This window comes from Xenopus laevis, chromosome 1L, assembly GCF_017654675.1.
Source record: "Xenopus laevis strain J_2021 chromosome 1L, Xenopus_laevis_v10.1, whole genome shotgun sequence".
Classification (NCBI taxonomy): Eukaryota; Metazoa; Chordata; class Amphibia; order Anura; family Pipidae; genus Xenopus; species Xenopus laevis.
Window position 1 is genome coordinate 145,185,782 of NC_054371.1, and position 21,529 is coordinate 145,207,310.

Sequence of the window (21,529 nt, forward strand, 5' to 3'; positions counted from 1 at the left end):
TGCACTTCCAGATACCGGGGTTCTGACCATTTCACTGACTAATGAAAAACCTCTCCTGCATTTCATTGAGCCAACTGTTCTTTGCTGCTGTTTTCATGCTTTTTTTATATATATTTTTTATAACGTTTCAGCTCATCCACCATACACCATGTGCTTTAGAGTGAAATTCTACCCACACGAACCATTGAAGATTAAAGAAGAGCTCACCAGGTATTTCCTATTTGTATGTACGTTACATCAAAGACATTTGATACTTCAGTAAAAAATATTTATAACCCCTGGTTGTGTCAGTCAAACCCAGCCATTATTAAACCACTGTTACAACTTTTCTCTCCAGGTTGTATCATTGCAAAAGTAATAATGTTTTATGCTAATGTAGGACTCCTCTAGTGATATTCACAATATTTTGGTCTACAGAGAGTCAATAACTTGCAAATGGTCAATTTAAAGTCACTATTCACAATTAGTGCCATTATGTGTGAATAACCCATTTTCTAGTATGTTTAAAAAAAAAAATCTGTTGTGTCACTTGATATTCTTTACAAAGTGATTATTTGCTTAGAATGTTAGAGAGAGTGTTGACAAAGTCCTTTTATGTGCAAGTTTAAGACAAGGATACTCTGTAATTAACAAAATCCCTTCAGGTAAAAGCAATTCTCCTACTGTGTGTAGATCTTTAATTTTTTTAATGCTACTTTACTGGCACAGTGGTTTTCAAGAAGCTCTACAGTCCTATTGACTTAGGGATTAATGCAAACTGCTGACAAATTATTCATGTACATGTAGGAAAAGAGGTATAAGAAATGAGGACTGGAGTCCAGTTGTATCAGTGTATTTTGTTTGTGTGTGTTTTCTTGATCTCTTCTTAAATCCTCATTTACCTGTTCTAGAGTTGCACCCACACAATCAAACAAGTTCATTATCCAAAAATGCTTTATTTTACTTCCCTTCACACGCAGTCTTGATCTCTTCAATATATTCTTTCTTTACATGATGGCGACTCTTCGAAAGATACTTCCATTTATCATGTGGTAAACAAACATGAAACTACGGAGCTGATTTGATAAAATTTGTCATGATATGCTACAGATATGTACTGATTTAATAATAGTTCCAGCAAGGAAAATAATTGTGATCTTTTTTATCCATATGCACTATGCATCACGGGTAAGATTTTGAATGGGTGAATGACTTTGAATACTTGCATAGAAATTGGGGGGGGGGGTTTCTTGTGTTTGGCCCCTTAATTTACTGTGGGTAAGCAATGCACAGAATAATAACAATTGCAATTCATGATGCAAGGTTGCATTGATACTATCTGGCTAACCATGTTTGTGGCAATATATTATTAATATTTATCCAGCCTTTCTTTTGAACAGTTAGATCAGGGATCCCCAACCTTTTGAACCCGTGAGCAACATTCAGAAGTATAAGGAGTTGGGGAGCAACACCAGCATGAAAAATGTTCTTTGGGTGCCAAACAAGGGCCGAGATTGGCTATTTGGTAGCCCCTATGTGGTTTGTCAACCTACATTGACGCTCTGTTTGGCATTACAATTGTTTTTTTATGCAACTTAAACTTGCCTCCAAGCCTGGAATTGAAAAATAAGCTCCTGCTTTGAGGCCACTGGGAGCAACATCCAAGGGGTTGGAGAGCAACATGTTGCTCACGAGCTACTGGTTGAGTTAGATAGTCCTCAATTTAGTCTAGGTATATGTGATCTTTGTGGTTGTGTCATTTGAGAGCATTAATTGCTACAATGAATTAGTGAGCCAGTTATGAAGACATAAGAATGTACCACAATTACTAATCGCAAGTGTGGATGCTGTTTCAGGAAAAATCCTAATTGGATATAAAGGAAGTTTACATGTTACTATTCCCAATAAGGGGAAGAGAACTAAGTCAGCGACAAAATGTTTTATTCATTAAATATAAATATGTTTTAGGCAGAAAGTAAACAAACCTATTTGTAAAGTTCCAGAGAATGTCTTTTTCTTGGTAGTGTGAGAATACTATTGATTAGTGGCAACACACTGAAATAAGTGCAAGTCAAGTTTTATTGTCATCTCAGCAATATGTAAGTGCACAGTGAACATTTTTCAGGAAATTTTGGTTAATGTTACTCATATTGATTTGACTCTGATTTACCTAACTTTCGCAGTACACAGAATAATGCTTGTCACATCTAATAAATTAGTGGAATTTGGCATAAGAAATTTAATTATGACATAGTATGATAATCATGCCTGTGTTCTACTTCTATGTAATTCCCATTTATTTTAAGGGTTCGCCGAAGTTTTGTTAGCACTGCTTTTCCAAGAAAATTACCGTAGTAATTTGGAAACACACATACCATCATGACTATGAGGATTTTCATTCATCCAGGTCATGGTATATCTAATACAAGTAATTCAAAAATAAACAACTGGACTTGCTGAGTAATTATTGAAGACGTTTCACTGCTAACCCGAGCAGCTTCTTAGTTCAACTGACTGGTGTGGGAAGTTCTCGTCATCTTAGCCCCGTTGGTAGGCAATACAGTACATCATATCCAGAACGCCAAAGACTTTGTAACCAAGATTCATGGTGTTACCCTAGAGGCAAAAGAAACAATGGTATCATATGATGTCACTTCATTGTTCACATGTATACCTACGACAGGCAATTGAGACTGTAAGAAATTGACTGCAGCAAGATAACACCCTCAGCAGCAGAGCAAAGCTCAATCCTAACCAAGTATGTTTGTTGCTAGATTTGTGACTTAACACCACATACTTCAAGTACAAGAACCTTTTTTATAGACAAAAACAGGGCTGTGCAATTGGTTCTCCAGTCTCTCCCATTGTATCTAACTTGTACATGGAGGAAGTGGAAAGAAGGGCCTTACTTACATTCCAGGGAACTACACCGCGTCACTGGTTCAGATATGTGGATGACACTTGGGTTAAAAATCAGATCCAATGAAGTGGCAGCCTTTACAGAACACATGAACTTAGTGGACAATAACATCAAGTTCACAAGGGAACAACTTGTTCCACGGGAACAAACTTCCCTGTTTGGACTGTTTGATATGCATCCAAGAGGGGGGTAACTTGAAAACAGAAGTATACAGGAAACCCACTCATAAGGATCAATATCTGTTGTTCGATTCCCACCATCCGCTGGAACACAAACTGGGTGTCATTAGAACTTTGCACCACAGGGCGGAATGTGTGGCAACTGATACAGAGTCCAAGGACAAGGAGTGTAAACATCTCAGAGAAGCTTTGAAAGTGTGTGGCTACCCAGACAGGGCCTTTGTCAAAACAGCAGCAACCAAGCCCAACAGGAACACCAAAAGAAATAACTGCCCAGAGACAAAACAAAGTAGTAGGCAAAACATAGTCATCCCATATGTAGCTGGAGTGTCGGAGAAACTCCGGAATATTTTCAACAAACACCACGTCCCTGTGTTTTTCAAACATAGCAACACACTGAGACAAAAACTGGTACACCCAAAGGATCCAACACCTAAAGAAAAACAAAGCAATGTGGTATACGCAGTCCAGTGTAGCGAGGAGTGCACTGATCTATACATTGGAGAGACAAAGCAACTGCTCACCAAGCAAGTGGCTCAGCATAGGAGGGCAAACTCTACAGGGCAAAATTTGGCTGTCTTTCTACACCTAAAAGACAATGGAAAATCTTGGATAAAGAAGACCGCTGGTTTGAAAGAGGTGTGGAAGAGGCAATTTATGTCAAGGTGGAGAAACTATCCTTGAACAGAGGCGGGGCCTTCGACACCACCTGTCTGCTATATACAATGCTGTTCTGACATCTGTACCCCGGTGATTTCAGAACACTTCACACATCCATTCATGCAACTCTCACAAGTAACACCTGTTTCTAGGAGTTGCATGACACATTGGTAATCCTATCACAGTAACTACACAGAATCAACATCTCTGTGAATTTCAGATGTCATCTCTCTGAAGAGTTACAGTATGCCGTTGTGATTGGATTGGTGGAAGTGTTTATATGCCGAAAACCTCCCACACCAGTCAGTTGAACGGATGAAGCTGCTCGGATGAGCAGTGAAACGTCTTCAATAATTACTCAGCAAGTCCAGTTGTTTATTTTTTAATTACTTGTATTAGATACACATACCATCAGTTGAAGAGCATTATAACAACATATCTGGTGATAGTTAAGCACCCAAATGAATTTGTGAGCAAGTATTGCAAGCATTGTAATGATGAGAAATGCTGAAACAGTGGGGAAGAGTCTTACAGAAAGGAGATTCATCTGATAAACAGGTTGTGATTATGGAAGGAAAGATTAAATGCTCAGGGGAATTGAGGGAAGGCTGTTTTTCTGAGCTGTGAGCCACATGGGAAAGCAATGAGACTTTCTGTGTTGCAGCAGTGATAAGGTACAGGTGTAGTTAGACACACGGGAGTAGATTTTTATTGTTGTTGGAGAGGTGGAAAGTGTGACTTGCTAGAAGCATTTTGACACAAGAGAACAGATTTTGGACACATGGGGATGGTTTACTTAGTACACAGTTTTCTTTGCTGTTCTGTCTAGGTGGACAGTGATCAGAACAAAGTAACCATGTTCTCATGTTAGAATGATCATTCTCTAGGGCCAACAATCAGATCAGCCCAGTTAAGCACAGCTTGGGCCCCGATCTGCTTACAAGCAGATCAGCCTTGAATGACCAGCTTAAGAATATGATTTGTATAAACACTGGTTAGCAGACAGAAAAATGTTGTGTTTTAGGCTTAATAATGTGCAAGGTCCTTTAGGGCTCTGTGTTCCACTACAGAGGAAGGCCTCCCCCACTTATGTAGCATTGCGGACAAAACCCACAATCATCAGTTTGCCAATTAGATTCAAACTAATGTTGAACATTTTAAATATTACTTTTATATTGAAACATGTTTACATTCCATATGTTGATGTTTCATAACAGCACGTTAGCACATTTACAGAGTCATTCAGAGTTCCAATGTAAGAGTTATTTAAATTCAAAACTGCACGGACTTATCATTTCTGTGTGAGGATTAATGCTGTGATAGTGGCAATCTGTCTAGGTGGATATTGGCTACATACAGTAGACGTATAGACATATACAGTATATTGTATAGAAGTTTTCTTTTGAGAAAGCCACCATTATGGCAAAATGGCTGTTGAGGCAAGTGTGGTACAAGGGAAGGAGGGCCCCTCCCAGACCATGAGTGAGGTGAAAATTTAACAGAGCAGTTCAATGTGACTGAGAAGAAATTCTGGCCCATTTTTATAAATTATGTTCCATCTCCATAATACATTTGAAGTCAAAGACAATAATAAGTTTCCTAGTTAGGGCAACCGCAATAAACTTTTCTCGTCTACATAAGAGCTAATAGCTAACAACATGTAAAGCTGTTTTTTTTCAGAGAAAATATATACCTGACTTCTTTATACTACATTGCATAGTTTCCATGGAAACCATAGTGATAGGGGCCATTATGACCACTCATGGAGTCTGTGGAAACCACTGCAATGAAAATCATATATACTGTATGGAGAGATTATCATGATAGTTGCCATGGAAACCATTATGACATCTGCCAGTGGAAACCAATGCAGTAAAGACTATTTCCATGGATACAATAAAGATTGCTGCCATGGAAACCATGTATGTCCACACCCATGGAGATCATGGTGACATATGATATAACATAGAACCCATTCTAGCTATGGCAATCATGGTTGGCACAGAAACTTTACTAACAACTACAAATCATTGTCATGGAGACGGCGGCAACAACAGAGCAAGTGACAGAGATAAAAAGAGAGCTACCATGGTAATCAAGGTGGAAACCATGGCACCCTTATTTCTGTTAACATGGAAACTGTTACCATAGTAGCTTTTGGCTTTGAAACCCCAGATTTTTATAACAATAAAAAGGGTTACCACTTGTATGGTATTTTACCGTCCTGAACAAAAAAAAATGTAACTTGATACCGATGCTATTAATAAGGAAGAAAGCAAAGAATGTAGGAAAGTTTTTTTTTGAAAAAAGGTGTCAACCCTATCTTAGAAATGCTGTACGTATTTTACTGGGCTACTAAAAAATTTTTTTTTACGGCTACAAATAATAGTATGGGCACGCCAGCTTTCTTTCTACTGCTGGCTGTTTGCAACATTAGGAAAGCCTATGCATTTCAAACTTTTTCACACTTAAATATATTATATATCATGCCAGTAATTTCTCATAAACTCTCATGATAGTTTTGTACTAAGAATCATTTCTGCAGTAGCTCTAGAAGGATACATAGTGAACCACTAATAAATGATCTCCATGTTATCCCTGGTTTCTCTGTGCTGTATGGTCATATTGTCTTATTTTCGTTGTTTACTCTCCTGTAGATATTTTTATCACTTGAAACAGAGCATACATAATAGGTATCATTAATATGTTTTACATTTCTTGCTCACAGGCAACAAAATTGATTACTTCTGAGAAAGCTTTACTTCATTGTCTTGAGATAGTTTTAACAGGAGGGTTTCATAATGTTTCTCAGACTCATAGTTTAAAGCAAAAAGGCTAACAAAAGCATTTTATGTTTTTGTCTTTTTGTTGTCATCTATGCCAAAGCTGTCAAATCCCTTCTTAGGTTTACTGTTCCAATTCTAGTTTTGCAAGGTGATGGTAAATATCAGTAAATTACAGAATTAAGGAAGTATCCCCATATCAGAAAACCTGTTGTCCAGAAAGCTGTGAATTAAGGAAAGGCTACAGTATTTCCCATAAAGTACATTTTAAGAATATGATTTTAATTTTATGATGTGTGATTTATTTTTTTCTCTTTGATAATAAAACAGTACCTTGTACATGATGGTAACTTAGCTGCATGGATTTAAATTGGTGGAAAACAATTATTTAATGTTTAAATAATATTTAGTAGATTGAAGGTATGTTGATCCAAATTACGGAAAGATCCTTATCTGGAAAACCCCAGGTCCCAATCCGTCCAGGTAATACATCCCATACCTGTATTGGGTTTAGAGATAAATTTTGCAGTAGTTTGTTTTGCTGTACTCATTTGATATACGGTGAGCACAAACAAGAGAAAAAATACGCGGCTCTATCCAAAAGTGAAAGCTCCAAAAGTCTAACAAAGAACCAAAGCTCACTCGGCATAGAACTTGACCTGGGTGTGTGGCCCCAGGTCCGTCTCTTAAAGGAAAACTATACCCCCCAAACAATGTAGGTCTCTATAAAAAGATATTGCATAAAACAGCTCATATGTAAAACCCTGCTTCATGTAAATAAACCATTTTCATAATAATATATTTTTCTAGTAGTATGTGCCATTGGGTAATCATAAATAGAAAATTGCCATTTTAAAAAATAAGGGCCGCCCCCTGAGATCGTAGGATTAACTGTACTCACAAACATACCAACAAACCATACATGTTAGGTCACATGAGCCAATTAACAGACACAGTTGTGTCTTTTGCTTCCACACTTCTTCCTGTTACAGTTAGAGTTGAAGTATTTCTGGTCAGGTGATCTCTGAGGCAGCACAGAGACCATCACGAAATGGTGGCTCAAGGCAAGAGATGTAAAAGGGCAATATTTACTTAAATATATATTCCAGTTTGGTGAGATTGTTTAATATGCCACTTAATATGATATGAACTATCTGTTGCTTAAGTGTTCATTTTGGGGGTATAGTTTTCCTTTAAGGGTTTCAGCATTCTCGGCAGGTTAATTTGCATTCACTGATGCAGGAAGGTGGTGCAGTGCCCCGAACCCGTAGCTTGGGGTGAGATGCAAGGAAATTGTAGAATGAGGATGCACTCCTGCAACACACCAGGTTGAATAAATTTTTATTCTTTATTCCATAGGTTAAGATCAAAAAGTCCTAACGCGTTTCATATCTAGAGATATGTTATCATAGGCCTATGTCGCAGGAGTGCGTGTTCATTCTATAGTTCCTTCATTTGATATAGCCTCAGGACCACTGTGCTTTTGCTAGCCTCAGCCTTATAAATATATATAATGCTAGTAAAATTACTATTTGTTTTTTTACAATACAACATTATATACTATTTGATCATAGTGTGGGGTTATTATACCACTTTTACCTCAACTGTATCCTTTCCACCTTGTTAAGCTGGCCATAGATGTTGAGATTTTTAAAAGATCCGATCCTCATTGTGAGACCACGATTTTCTTGGAACGATCGTACGTTGACCATCTACTAAAAAGACCAATTTGCTAGGAAAACAAAGGGGAGCTGCCTGCTTGGCCCTGCAACATAGATAGATTGCACTGGGACCGACAAAGATTTTTTAACCTGGCCGATCAATTTCCTGACAGATGTTGGCCGAAAAATCATAAGATGTACGATCGTTCGAATCCCACTAACCGCACGATAATTCCGAAGGATTGGTCGGACTTCCCTAAAATCGGCCATTCGCCAAGAAGAATCGTCGCGTCTATGGGGAGCTTTACATTTAAAAAAAAGAAAGCATCCCGTAATTTCTCAACCACCGAAAGGTCTTACTCAACCCCCTCCCCCCCACCCTTTCCCCCCTCTTTTTCCCCTTTTATACAATAAAGGGGAAAAAAATGGTTAACACACAAAAAGGTTTATACACGTGATATAATGAGATTGACGAGATTGTATTTCAGTAAAGACTTTTATTGTTGTATGTATGAACAAAACATAATATTGCAGTCTGTCAAACTCTTGTGTTAACTTTAATAAACAGAAAGTTGAAAAAAAAAAAAAAGAAAGCATCCTTTTGACTAGAGTGCTGATTATTTGGTTCTTTGGAACAATCTAGGTACAATATGGTCTGACACTTGTTGGTGGTAAAAGTTTACATATAAGACAGGGATTTGGCCAAGATTCTGCGTTTTTCAGCAGGATTCAGTCGAATCCAAGTGCCTGGCCGAACTGAATCTGAATCCAAAAAAAAACAAAAAACGCTTTTTTTCACACAACAAGGAAGTTAAAAATGTTTTATTCGTGCTCCCAGTGAGCGGTTCTCCTTCCCCCATTTGTCCCTAATTTACATATGCAAATTATGGTTCAAATTCTATTTGCTATTCAGCCAAATCTTTCACAAAGGATTTGGGATTCAGCTGAATCCTAAAATAGCGGATTCGGTACATCTCTATTACACACAAGTCAAAAATGCTCCTCTTTTGTTTTGAAAAGTGTCACTATAACATATATATAATATAAAACCTGCTACTATAAATAACTTATTGACATAAATAATGTAGTATGTTCTAACATGCAGCCATGGCCGGTGTCACATTTGAACCAGTCTTTGTATTCTGACAGTTCCACGGGTTTCCAATGAACCCTGTCTCATTGTATGGTGCATAACACAGCAATATCTTTTCATCTGTGCTAATACTTATAATGCTGTATTTATAAGTCACATATAATATTTATTAAGACAAAAATAAGTCAAAATAAAAGTGTAGAAATCATAAATGCAAATCACTGTTTTTCATAGCAGGGCTGTAGAAAAAAAATCTAGGCAATGTTTATGTAAAGTAAAGGCTATGTTTTATTCATGAGGGTTATCTCTGAACTGTGCCATGATAGAATCTGTAGAAGATGATAGTCTGAAATATGTGAAATATATTTTCTATTTTCTATTTACATAAATATTTCTAGGCGTTTTGCAGAAATATTTACTAACATTAGCACCAAATTAAAGACCAACAGCACAATCCATTAATGTGATAGCTTTTTGTTTAATTTAAATATGTAAATGTGCTTAATATTACAAGGATACTTTATTGTCAATACAGACTATAAACTCGTTACAGTGTATAAAAATGTACTTTTCACCAAAACTCCTCATTTACAATAAATACATGATAATAGTAATAAAAAGCTTCCAAAAATCCAACATTTCTGTTTTTCCTTTATTATTTAAATTTTTTTGTTTGGTTATTTTAAGCCGGTATAGTAGGACAATATAGTTCCATGACCTATCTTATCTTTATTTCCATCCGGGAGGAGTGTCGAAAAAAAGTGACATATACATAGTGGAAGTGTCCATATACTAAACTACCTCAAGTGGTCCATGCTCTATTTTAATTCACCAATTCCACCAATTTATAAAGTGACCAGTGCATCTTTAAAATTTCCTCTGACAGATTAGTCCCCTCTACTTTTACTCTGTTCCATAAGTGTCATATAAAAATACTAGTGACCATTTACTACTACAAATAATCCAAAATCTATTTTATTTTAATCCCCAAAAGTGCTCACTTCAACAAATCAAAGTGCCAAGTGCATTTTAATTAAAAACCAACCCCCATCATCAACCCTGAGAATTTCTCTTCACAATAGTGAATTCAAAACCGTAATTGCTTGAGGAAAAATTATTCTCTCAAGTATTTTTTAAAATTTGAGAAACATGCTGTTTTCAAAAGGTAGACCACAAATAATGAGTTTTATTTTCATTGCAAAAAACTGTGCCCGATTTGTGATAAAGTGCATGCACAGTTGCATCCATTTTGGTGAATAGACTTTAGTTAAGCATTAATGCATACAGTACATAGTTGGGTTTTAACGGAGGCCTGAGGATTCTAAGCCTCCTCAAACCAAAATAGTATGGCCTAATCATTAAGGGTAAGGGCACATGGGGAAATTTATCATCTGGGGTGTAAATGTTCACTACCACAAGTGACAAATCGCTTGAAAAAGATCTTCCACAGCATAACATTAAGATCGCCGCAGGTAAAACCAATTACTCAGTTATCTGACTTAAACACAGAAAATGTGAAGGGAGACAATTTCCTGCAGTTAAGTCCGATTGCTGAGAGTAATATGTTTTATGCTATTTGAAGAACTTTTTTGGGAGATTTGTCACACACAGTAGCAAAGATTTAACCACAGGAACAAATCTATCTTTGTTCAGGAATAAAATGGTTGCTGTACATTTGGGGGGTTATTTATCAAATTTCGAGCTTTTTTAAACCTTGAATGAACTCACAACTCGAATGGTTTCAGATTTAAGAAAAAACTGGTATGTAAAAAACTCAAATCAGAAAATTAGAGGGAAGAAACTGAAAACTCAAATTGTTAGAGCTTTCGGCAGAAAAAAACTTGAATCCCTCGAATTGATTGAGTTTTCGAGCGAAACCCACTGGAAAAAAACTTGAGCATTATGAAGGCTATTAAAGGAACAGTAACACCAAAAAATAAAAGTGTTTTAAAGTAATGAAAATACCATGTAACGTTGCGCTGCACTGGTAAAACTGATCTGTTTGCTTCAGCAACACTACTATAGTTCATATAAACAAGCTGCTGTGTGGCACAGGATAAATAGTGGATAACAGATAACACCATTATGTTCTACAGAGCTTATCTGCTGTGTTACTTGAGCCTTTTCTCCTTTGAATAACCACCCCCATTGCTACACAGCAGCTTATTTATATAAACAATAGTAGTGTTTCTGAAGCAAACACAGCAGTTTTACCAGTTCAGAGTAACACTGCATTATATTTTAATTACTTTAAAACAATTAAATTCTGATTCTAACATTTTGATGTTACTGTTCCTTTAACATCTTCAAATGGTTCAAGGGACCTCTGCCATTTCTACATGACCACAAAATTAACAAATTGGTTAACCAGTGTCTACTATATTTTAGAATGTTCTATATGAGCTTACCTCTGTCACCGTTGGGCCCGGGTGCACACGCCTTCAGACCTTCAGCAAGGGGAGTCAGACACCAGGAAAATTTCAAAAGAGGCTGGCACAAGCTGTGAGCCTATGAGTAAGTGTCCTTGGTAGACATGAAACGCGTCAGGCCTGTTTTCTTAATTATGGATAATAAATGTAAGCTTTTTTAACTCTTTTACAACCTGACTCCTGCATTACTACTTCATGGGCCTAGGCTTGTGTCAGCCTCTTTTGAAGTTTTCCTTCTACATGACTACAACAGGTTTTAGATGTTGTATTTTTATAAAGTAACATAAATAACTGAGTAATAATAGCTTATATACAATTGGCCACAATCCAGGGTGTCACTATTTGAATTACCATAATATAAAACCAAAAAACACTATAGTATTTTCGGATTTGAACTATTTCCAGATTCAGGGTATAATAAATCTCAAAAAAATTTAGTTTTTGAAAAAAAAAAATAGAATAGAAGAATAGTTTTTTAAAAAAAAAACTTGGATTTTTGACTAAAAATACCCTTGAAAACACAAATTTTTCGTGGAAAAAAAAGCAACTCAACCTTTGATAAATAACCCCCTTAGTTGAGAAGAACAGGAACAGACATTAGTAAGAGATTATCTATGCAGTGATATAGGCAGATGTAAATGTTTTTGTCACGAATAGGCACCCAGAATCAATGCTAAGCTCCCTGGTCTCGGCTCTTGCTTCTGCCTTTAACAGCCGCCTTTCATCTCGGGAGGAGCCCTCGGCTAATTGGATGCCACCAGGTCTTATTAAGAGAGCCAAGTGAAGGTTCTGGGCAAGCAGTGGGGCACGATTGTCAAGAAAAGTCTTTGGGCAAGGATTAGACGAATTGTAGTCAAACAGGCCGGGTCGTTGCAGGCAGAATTCTAGCGTAGTCAGACAGGCAACGGTCAAAGCCGGGAGGTCAGTCAGAAAAGTCAAACAGGCACAGGTCGGATTACAGAAGTTAGAATAGTCGGTTACCAGGCAGGAGTCAGGATCACAGAAGTAAGAGTAGTCATGCAGACCGGCCCACTAGACCACCAGGGCGAGTTGTTACAGTTTTCTTTATTGAAGCTATGCTTGCCTAAATCTGAAAAGCATTTGGTGAAGTTGCAAGGCAAGTCAGCACGAAATAAATATAGGCGGAGAATAATGAAATTTTAGGGAGACTTAGACACCCCCTAAGAAAGGAAACTTTACAGTTTAACATGAGTCAACGCCCTTAAGAAAAAAATTAACAGCAACTTTCAGATGTTTGAGCTGAAGGTCTGAATTGACAATAACTGAAAAAAAAGCACATTCAGTTTACATGGACCATGGAAAAGTCAAAATGAAACAATAGTAGTGTTTCTGAAGCAAACACAGCAGTTTTACCAGTTCAGAGTAACACTGCATTATATTTTAATTACTTTAAAACAATTAAATTCTGATTCTAACATTTTGATGTTACTGTTCCTTTAACATCTTCAAATGGTTCAAGGGACCTCTGCCATTTCTACATGACCACAAAATTAACAAATTGGTTAACCAGTGTCTACTATATTTTAGAATGTTCTATATGAGCTTACCTCTGTCACCGTTGGGCCCGGGTGCACACGCCTTCAGACCTTCAGCAAGGGGAGTCAGACACCAGGAAAATTTCAAAAGAGGCTGGCACAAGCTGTGAGCCTATGAGTAAGTGTCCTTGGTAGACATGAAACGCGTCAGGCCTGTTTTCTTAATTATGGATAATAAATGTAAGCTTTTTTAACTCTTTTACAACCTGACTCCTGCATTACTACTTCATGGGCCTAGGCTTGTGTCAGCCTCCTCTAAAAAATTAACAGCAACTTTCAGATGTTTGAGCTGAAGGTCTGAATTGACAATAACTGAAAAAAAAGCACATTCAGTTTACATGGACCATGGAAAAGTCAAAATGAAAAGGGCAGAACTTTAATAAATGCCAACAAAAAGAAAGGTTTTCACACCTTGAACTGAACGGCAAAATGTCAAGAAGAGAATGATTATGCCAAAAAAAGCTTATTTGTACAGTCACTTCTACTGAATCATTCCCTTTTTCTAATATGCAATTCTAATAGAAGTAAAGCACAGCTACATGTCCATTATTAAAATAATTCAGTTATTTAAGCCATTAAAGAACACTGTCCTTTTTTAAAATGATCTTTCATTTTCATCCATGCCCCATTGCAATCCTCACCCAAAAGTATTTTTAAGAGGGGAGTCATTGGTTTGGCCACATATACAGGACAAATAGGTTTTTCATTCAGTCGGGAATGACAGAGGCATCAGGCAGTTTCACCCAATACATGGCAAAATTTACTTGCAGTTGCTAAAGCTGACACACTTTTTGGTAGGCTGGCTACAAGTCTTCCATTTTAAACTTACAAGTGGCCCACAGGCTAAATGGGCGAGAAATTTTGGTTCACTGTTCACAGACACAGATCTGTCCATTTGGCTATGGGATGTATTTTTAGGACATATAAAGTCTTATTAATACTAAACAAAACTTGATAATCTAGCAATGTTTTAGAACACAGGACTGTGGGCTAATGGAATTTTAACTAAATTGCTGAGCCACAACCACGCAAAAAAAATTTGGAGGATATGCGGTAAAGCATGAGATAGTACGTCTGGAAATATCTACTGCAGTGATCCCCAACCAGTATCTCGTGGGCAACATGTTGCTCTCCAACCCCTTGGATGTTGCTCCCAGAGGCCTCAAAGCAAGTGCTTATTTTTGAATTCCAGGCTTGGAGGCAAGTTTTGGTTGTATGAAAACCAGGTGCACTGCCAAACAGAGCCTCAATGTAGGCTGACAATCGAAATAGGGGCTGCTAAATGGCCAATCACAGCCCTTATTGGGCACCCAGGAACATTTTTCATGCTAGCGTTGCTCCCCAACTCCTTTTACTTCTGAATGTTGCTCACAGGTTGTAAAGGTTGGGGATCCCTGATCTACTGTATAATGCTTTGCAATGCTTTGTAGTTGTGGAACAGCTGGTGGAACAGAGAATATTGTGCTGAGAGAGAAGCTTTAACACATTTTAGGCTAATGTCCCACTGTCAGTACAAAAAATATCAACTTGGAAAGACATATTTTTTTCAGCAACAATCTGTGTTGTTCTGCAAGAAAAGAGTAAAGGAAAAAGTCAACAGCAAAATTAGCAATTATGGTTGCTTCAGGCATATAAATAGTAATTTTGCATTACAATTGTGCAGAAAGGAGTAATGTGCTTTTTAGTGGTTTTGGCAACTTTTGTTTACTTAGAGAAACAAAATGACACCTTCAGGCATGATCATTATTATAAACAGATTTGTCCCTGTTTAGTGCAAGAAATAACAAAAACCATGTAGATGTTCTGATTAAAAAAATATATAAAAAAAGCATGTACAGCACAAGTCCTATTCCTTGAACTAATGTTTAAATTGGGAGAATGTTTTAATTGGGGGTATACTGCTTCTTTAAATGACCTTTAATTTAGGTGACTATTACTTAAAATTAAATTTAACAGATATACAATTAAATTCTGCGTCATGCATATGCGCATTCCTTATAAAGATGATGCACCCATTGAACCTGTTTGTTTATGGAATCCACCTGAATCATAGAATCGAGTCATTTAAAGTATTGAAAACAATATAAAAACATTAAAAAAGAGACATTTAAAACTACAAACATCTTTTAATGGGGATGGTTTTCCAAAATTTTGACCGGTGAACTCCATAATTTTTCCAGCTGTTGTTTCCTTGCAAGTTGTGTTGTTTACAAATTCAACACAAACGGCTTACTTTTTTAATAATGATCGATGTATTTATTTTCAGGTATCTTTTGTATTTACAAATCAAACGAGACATTTTTCATGGTCGGCTACTTTGCTGTTTTGCTGATGCTGCTTTTCTGGGTGCCTGTATTGTGCAAGGTAAGAATAACATGAATGTCCAATTTGTCATGAAATTACATTAGGAAGCCATTCTGTAAAAACTGTGATTACTGATGCTATTGGATGTCTCCAAATCATTATATGCGCCGCTACTGTAACACTGCTCTTATTGTGGATTGATGTCTTGACGAGTGTGGTGAGGAGTAGAGGATGAGGGGGAGTAACAAGCGGCAATGCAGTGTCCGACGGTGAAATGCTTTACATTGACGCTCCCTCAGCCAGGTAGGGACTGAAATTATAGATGGCCAAATTAAGGACAGAAAGATTGGGTACGTGCCCAGCGCCCCCCCAGTTGCACCCCCAGTATGTGCCTCTTTTGCCTTCCCCTAGCTTTGGCCCTGGATCAGTGTTTTCCTTAGGGAGCATGGAGCAGTGTCAGGAGGGGCTCACCTTTAAGGCCAGCTAGGGGCATAACTGGGAAGAATGACAATTTGCTGTCCTACATACACATGAAACCCCAATTTCAAGATAAGTAAGATTTTTGATGAATATGTATTTGCTGTGCTAAATACTCTTGGAACTATGGCCGAGTAAGTGCTATACTGGTATTTTCTATATTTTCTATATTAGTCTTATTATGATAAGGAGGACCTTCAAGGGACCCTAGCAAAGTTTAAACCATTAAAGGGGTTGATCACCTAAAATGACATGTTCATTATTTAAAAGGAGATAGTTCGTTCCTGTGGGTTACCAGATATGGATCAAGTCTTGTATCTGTTTAATTACTTCCAAAGTGTCTCCACAATTACCCCGAACACAATTAGCACTTCCTTTGGCTCTGCCAACATACTCAGTGGTTCACACCAAAGAGCGGAGGATATATGGCCCATTATTCTTATGGCAATACTTTACTTGCCTTTACTTGTACTCACTTTACTTGTATAAGGCTAATTTGAGACTAGGCGAGTGTGACATTCACCTAAGAACATTGTTTGGAACAAGAACAGTGGAAAATCTTTGGCAGAGAACTAGAAGAGGAGAGTAGTTTGAGAGGTGTCCAGGATCAGGAACACAATTAGCACTTCTTTAGGCTCTGCCAACTTGCATTACTTGGTCGTCCACACCAAAGAGCGGAGGGTATATGGCTCATTATTCTTATGGTAATACTTTACTCAGCTTAATTAACTTTTTAGTATAGAATGCTATTCTGTGACAATTTGCAACTGTTTCTTATTTGTTATTATTTGCAGTATCTGAATTATTTAGGTTTTTGTTCAGCAGCTCTCCAGTTTGGAATTTCAACAGCTATCAGGCTGTTAGGGTCCTATTTAACCCAGTAACCAGGCAGTGGTTTGAAAAGAGATACATAAATATGAATAGTGGAGGGCCTACATAGGAAGATAAGTAATAACAATAACAATAAAACTGTAGCCTTACAAATGAATAATTTGGCTGCAGGGGTCAGTGACCCCCATTTGAAATCTACAAAGAAGAAGAAGGCGAAAACTATAACAAAATGAAGACCTGGTGAAAAGTTGCTATGAATAGGCCATTCTATGACATACTTAAAGTTAACCTGAAGGTGAACCACTGAGCATTCAAAGAGTCTGATCATAAAAGCTCCCAAGGTTTCAAAATCCATAGCATACCTGCAATTTTGATGGAAGTGCCAATGAATGACCATGTTTTAGTGTTGAATGGCTTTATATGGCCAGTTTGAACTCTGCCCAGTCAAATAAATGTAATAATATGAACTGAAAAGCTGTATCTCGGTAATCCATAGGTGTCTTTAACGGCCTTGTAAATATGAATGTTTACTGTCACATTTAGATGTGTAAAGCTTCTTCAGATTTATCCCCAAAAGCCTTACAACTGTAATTAGTGACCACATAAAAACTCAGTGGTTATTTTGTTTTAATTTTAAATATATTTAGATAAAGTCTCCCCCTCTCTCTCTCTTGCAGCACATAATTTCCTAAGACACTGATTAACTGTGAGCTTCCTCCACAAGTCTTCCTGCCTTGGTGTTATCTCTGAAAATAACATTCCATTTTAAGTTTTAATTAAAAAGTAGCAGTCATTGTGGTTTTTGCTGGCGTGCTGCATATATAATTATTGTGTTTGGTTTTGGTACAGTTACTAAAATCACTGAACTGCATGGTACTGTATATTGGTTTATGTAATATTAAATGTTTTCTGTGAGAAGCAAGACTTCTATTCATAGTGAAAAATTACTGTGCCCCATGATCTGTATTTAGAACAGACAGTTTGCAACCAGCAATTGCTATACAAAGGGGGTGGCTTAAATAACTGGCTTTTATATTTAATTTATGCACATGTTTCCTGTCCTTCCAGTTCTTAAAAAAAGATTTAAAATGTGCTGTGATCTGTCAGAGAGTTATTATTAATTCAACAGCTGTGCCATGTCTGCTAAATAACCTTTATGTTACAAAGGAAGATTATAACATGTAAATGAGCCTTGGTATATTTTAGCACTCATGTCCACTAAGAATGTCAGAGCAGTAGAATATAAACTAAATAAAATGCTACATTACAGTGGTGTGACAGAAAGCAATGAAAGAGGCTGAGTGGTTCTTTTTTCAATTTGTTAATACTCTATTAAGGGGCAGATTTATTAAGGGTCAAATTTGAAGTGGAAAATACTTCGAAATTCGACCATCGAATAGAATCCTCCAACATTCGAATCTGATGTTGGAGGATTTTATTCATCGTATGATCATATTCCAATCGTAATACGATTCGAACAATTTTATCATACAATTTTCCTTCGGATATAAAAAAAACTTAGAAAATTGCTCTGGAAGGTCCCCATAGGCTAACAAAGCACTTCGGCAGGTTTAAGTTGGCGAAGTATTGAAGTCGAAGTTTTTTTTAAAGAGACAGTACTTTGATCATCGAATGGTCGAATAGTCGAACGATTTTTACTTCGAGTCGAAGTAAATTTGAAGTCGTAGTATCCTATTCGATGGTCGAAGTATTCAAAAAATGACTTAGAAATTCGAACTTTTTGTTCTTCGAAAATTCACTCGAATCTTAGTAAATCTGCCCCTAAGTATTTGACAGTTGTATCTGTGTCACTTAGAACACTGTGTTTTTTTTGTACTTACCTGTTACTCATAGATAGACTGGTAGGCTCTTTGTCTTCTGTGTTGGAGTCCAGTTTATAAGTAGGTTGCTGCTTTTGCTTTAATCTTTGTCTAAAAGTTCTAAAGCTTATCTATAAAACAAGGAAACAAAATGTAAGGCTATAACCACCTATAAAAGTCTGATTAAGCTATATGGTTATGTCCAGATGCTGTCTACAGCTGAGGACTAGCCTACTGTTATGAACATATTTCCAAAAGATAAAGGGGATTGCTAATGTTTTTCTGTAACTGTTCTCAATGAGATACAAAGTACAGGTAAGGGACCTGTTATCCAGAATGCTTGGGACCTGGGGTTTTCTGGATAATGGATCTTTCCGTAATTTGGATCTTCCTGAAAAATCATTCAAACAAAGCCAATAGTATTTTTTTTCCCTTTATAAGGATTAATGATATCTTAGTTTGGATCAAGTACAAAAATTTAAATTATTTGGATAAAGTGGAGTCTATGGGAGATGGCCTTCCAGTAATTCAGAGCTTTCTGGATAACGGGTTTCCAGATAATCAGACAATTGGTTACTGTGGGTTACCAGATGTAGATCAAGTCTTATATCGGTTTAATTACTCCCAAAGTGTCTCCACAATTACTCCAAACACAATTAGCACTTCTTTTGGCTCTGACAACATACTCGGTGGTTCACACCAAAGAGCGGATTATATATTACCCATTATTCTTATTGCAATACTTTATTTGCCAGAAATAGGTTTTATCCTGAGAAAGGTGGTGTGTGTGTGTATAAAGCTAATTTCAGATTAGGCTAGTGTGACATTAGCGTAAGGACATTGTTTGGAACAAGAACAGTGGAAGATCTTTGGCAGAGAACTAGTAGAGTATTTTGAGAGTTCCAGGATCAGAGATCTGCGTTGTAGATGGTAAGTTAAATCACAGTATTTATACATTGATTGGAGAACTGAGAGAAAAGAAGAGTTAATGGCAGTAATAATACATAGCTTTGCCTCCTGCCCTTAGAATCTCCTTGAATACCGACACAATTATTTAATATGACCCAGAAGTACCACTTCACAGCAAACTATTCAAATAGAACCTCCAAACAAAGTGGTGTTTTGGAGCTCCATATACCTCTGCGCTTTATTTGATATGGTATTTAATATATAGTGAATAAAGTACCCCCTCTTGTAAAATATAAGGATATTATAAGTTACCGAGGAGTTTCATGACCATATAAAAACACAAGGCCGAAGGCCGAGTGTTTTTATACAGGTCATGGAACTCCGGGGTAACTTATAATACTGATGAACTCCGAGGTAACTAACTGAGGACATCAGAACTCACCGTTTATAAGGATATAATTTACAAGATATTCATGGCTTTTGTGTATTATATATATATATATATATATATATATATATATATATATATATATATATATATATATATATATATATATATATATATATATAGTAGCTTCACCTACTATATCTCAATTCCACCTATTTTCATGGTAAGGCCTTGGAGTCTGTTGTGAAAAGTGTTGTATTGCAGTTATTATGGTAGTATTGTATAGTAAAAAAAGACAACAAGGTAAGTGCACAATTAAAGGAGAAGGAAAGCTACGGAGGCATTTTATTGCGAATAGATTAGCTGCAATAGTGCAAGCTAGAATGCTATATTTATTCTGTAGAATGTTTTACCATACCTGAGTAAAAAGCTCTAGAAACTCTCTGTTTGTTTAGGATAGCAGCTGCAGTATTAGCTTGGTGTGACATAATTTCCTGCCTGAGTCTCTCCCTGATCATTTATATTTCAGCAGAGAAGTGAGCGGGTTGGAAAGGAGCAAACTGAGCATGCTCACACCTGGGGCAAGGAAGTTTAAGCTGAAGGCAGGAAGTCTGATACAGAAGCCAATGTGTACACAATAGAAGGAAAGAAATATGTTTCTTTTGACAGGACTTAGAGCAGCATTTACCAGGTTTACTGGTATATTTAGGTGGACCTTTCTGATAAGGCTTACTTAATTTTAACCTTTCCTTCTCCTTTAATCTGGCTTTCAACTAGCTGCCCATTCTTTACAAGATTCAGTCAATATTCTACCTAGCTATGAATAATAAATTATTATGCATAGCAAATTCAGTGAATTGAATGCATAATAGTACAGGATGTTGTTGTGGGGGCTGCAGATGTTTTTGTTTGAGTGATTCCTTTTAATACTGTAGCAGAGTGTATTCTGTTCTGTGATTAAAGGGTTTGTTCACCTTTAAATTAAAGTGATACTGACACTAAAATTTTTCTTTTCAAAATATTAAGTTGCCTATAGGTCATGTTGATCTTTTTCGCTGATAGTTCTGCTTTTGTAAGTAATTGTTACTTGAAGTTCCTAAATCTGACTGTTTTGCCAACCTGACTGTCCCATTTCAGTCTTTCAGTTAGAGTTTCTAATGCTAACGGACTCCTGCTGCACAAATATGGCAGCTTCCTCATAGAGGGACATCAGGGTAAGAAAGGTAATTTAACAGCATCAGACAAATACTTTTATGGCAAAATTATAAATAGCATTCAAAGATAATGTTATGATGGATATAAAAATTTTATTTTCTGGTGTCAGTATATCTTTAATATTTAGTATGATGTAGAGAGAGATATTCTGAGACAATTTGCAATTGGTTTTAATTTTGTATTATTTTTTGTGGGGTTTCAGTTATTTAGAATTTTGTTCAACCGCTCTCATATTTGGAAATTGAGCACCTATCTGGTTGCTATGGCTTTGTTTACCTTGGCAACCAGGCAGTGGTTTGAATGGGAAACTGGAATATGTATAGCA

The 21,529-nt window shown here is 36.8% G+C and overlaps 1 protein-coding gene across 2 annotated transcripts in view; it reads left to right on the forward strand.

Moving 5' to 3' along the window:
- The window catches only part of frmd3.L (FERM domain containing 3 L homeolog), a 127,369-nt gene that overhangs the window by 80,324 nt on the left and 25,516 nt on the right, over nt 1-21,529 (forward strand). For both annotated transcript variants that reach the window (XM_041564402.1, XM_018258936.2), the window contains exons 4-5: nt 132-210; nt 15,527-15,624. In XM_041564402.1, coding sequence (XP_041420336.1) covers nt 132-210; nt 15,527-15,624 — 177 coding nt within the window. The remainder of the gene's footprint in view (nt 1-131; nt 211-15,526; nt 15,625-21,529) is intronic.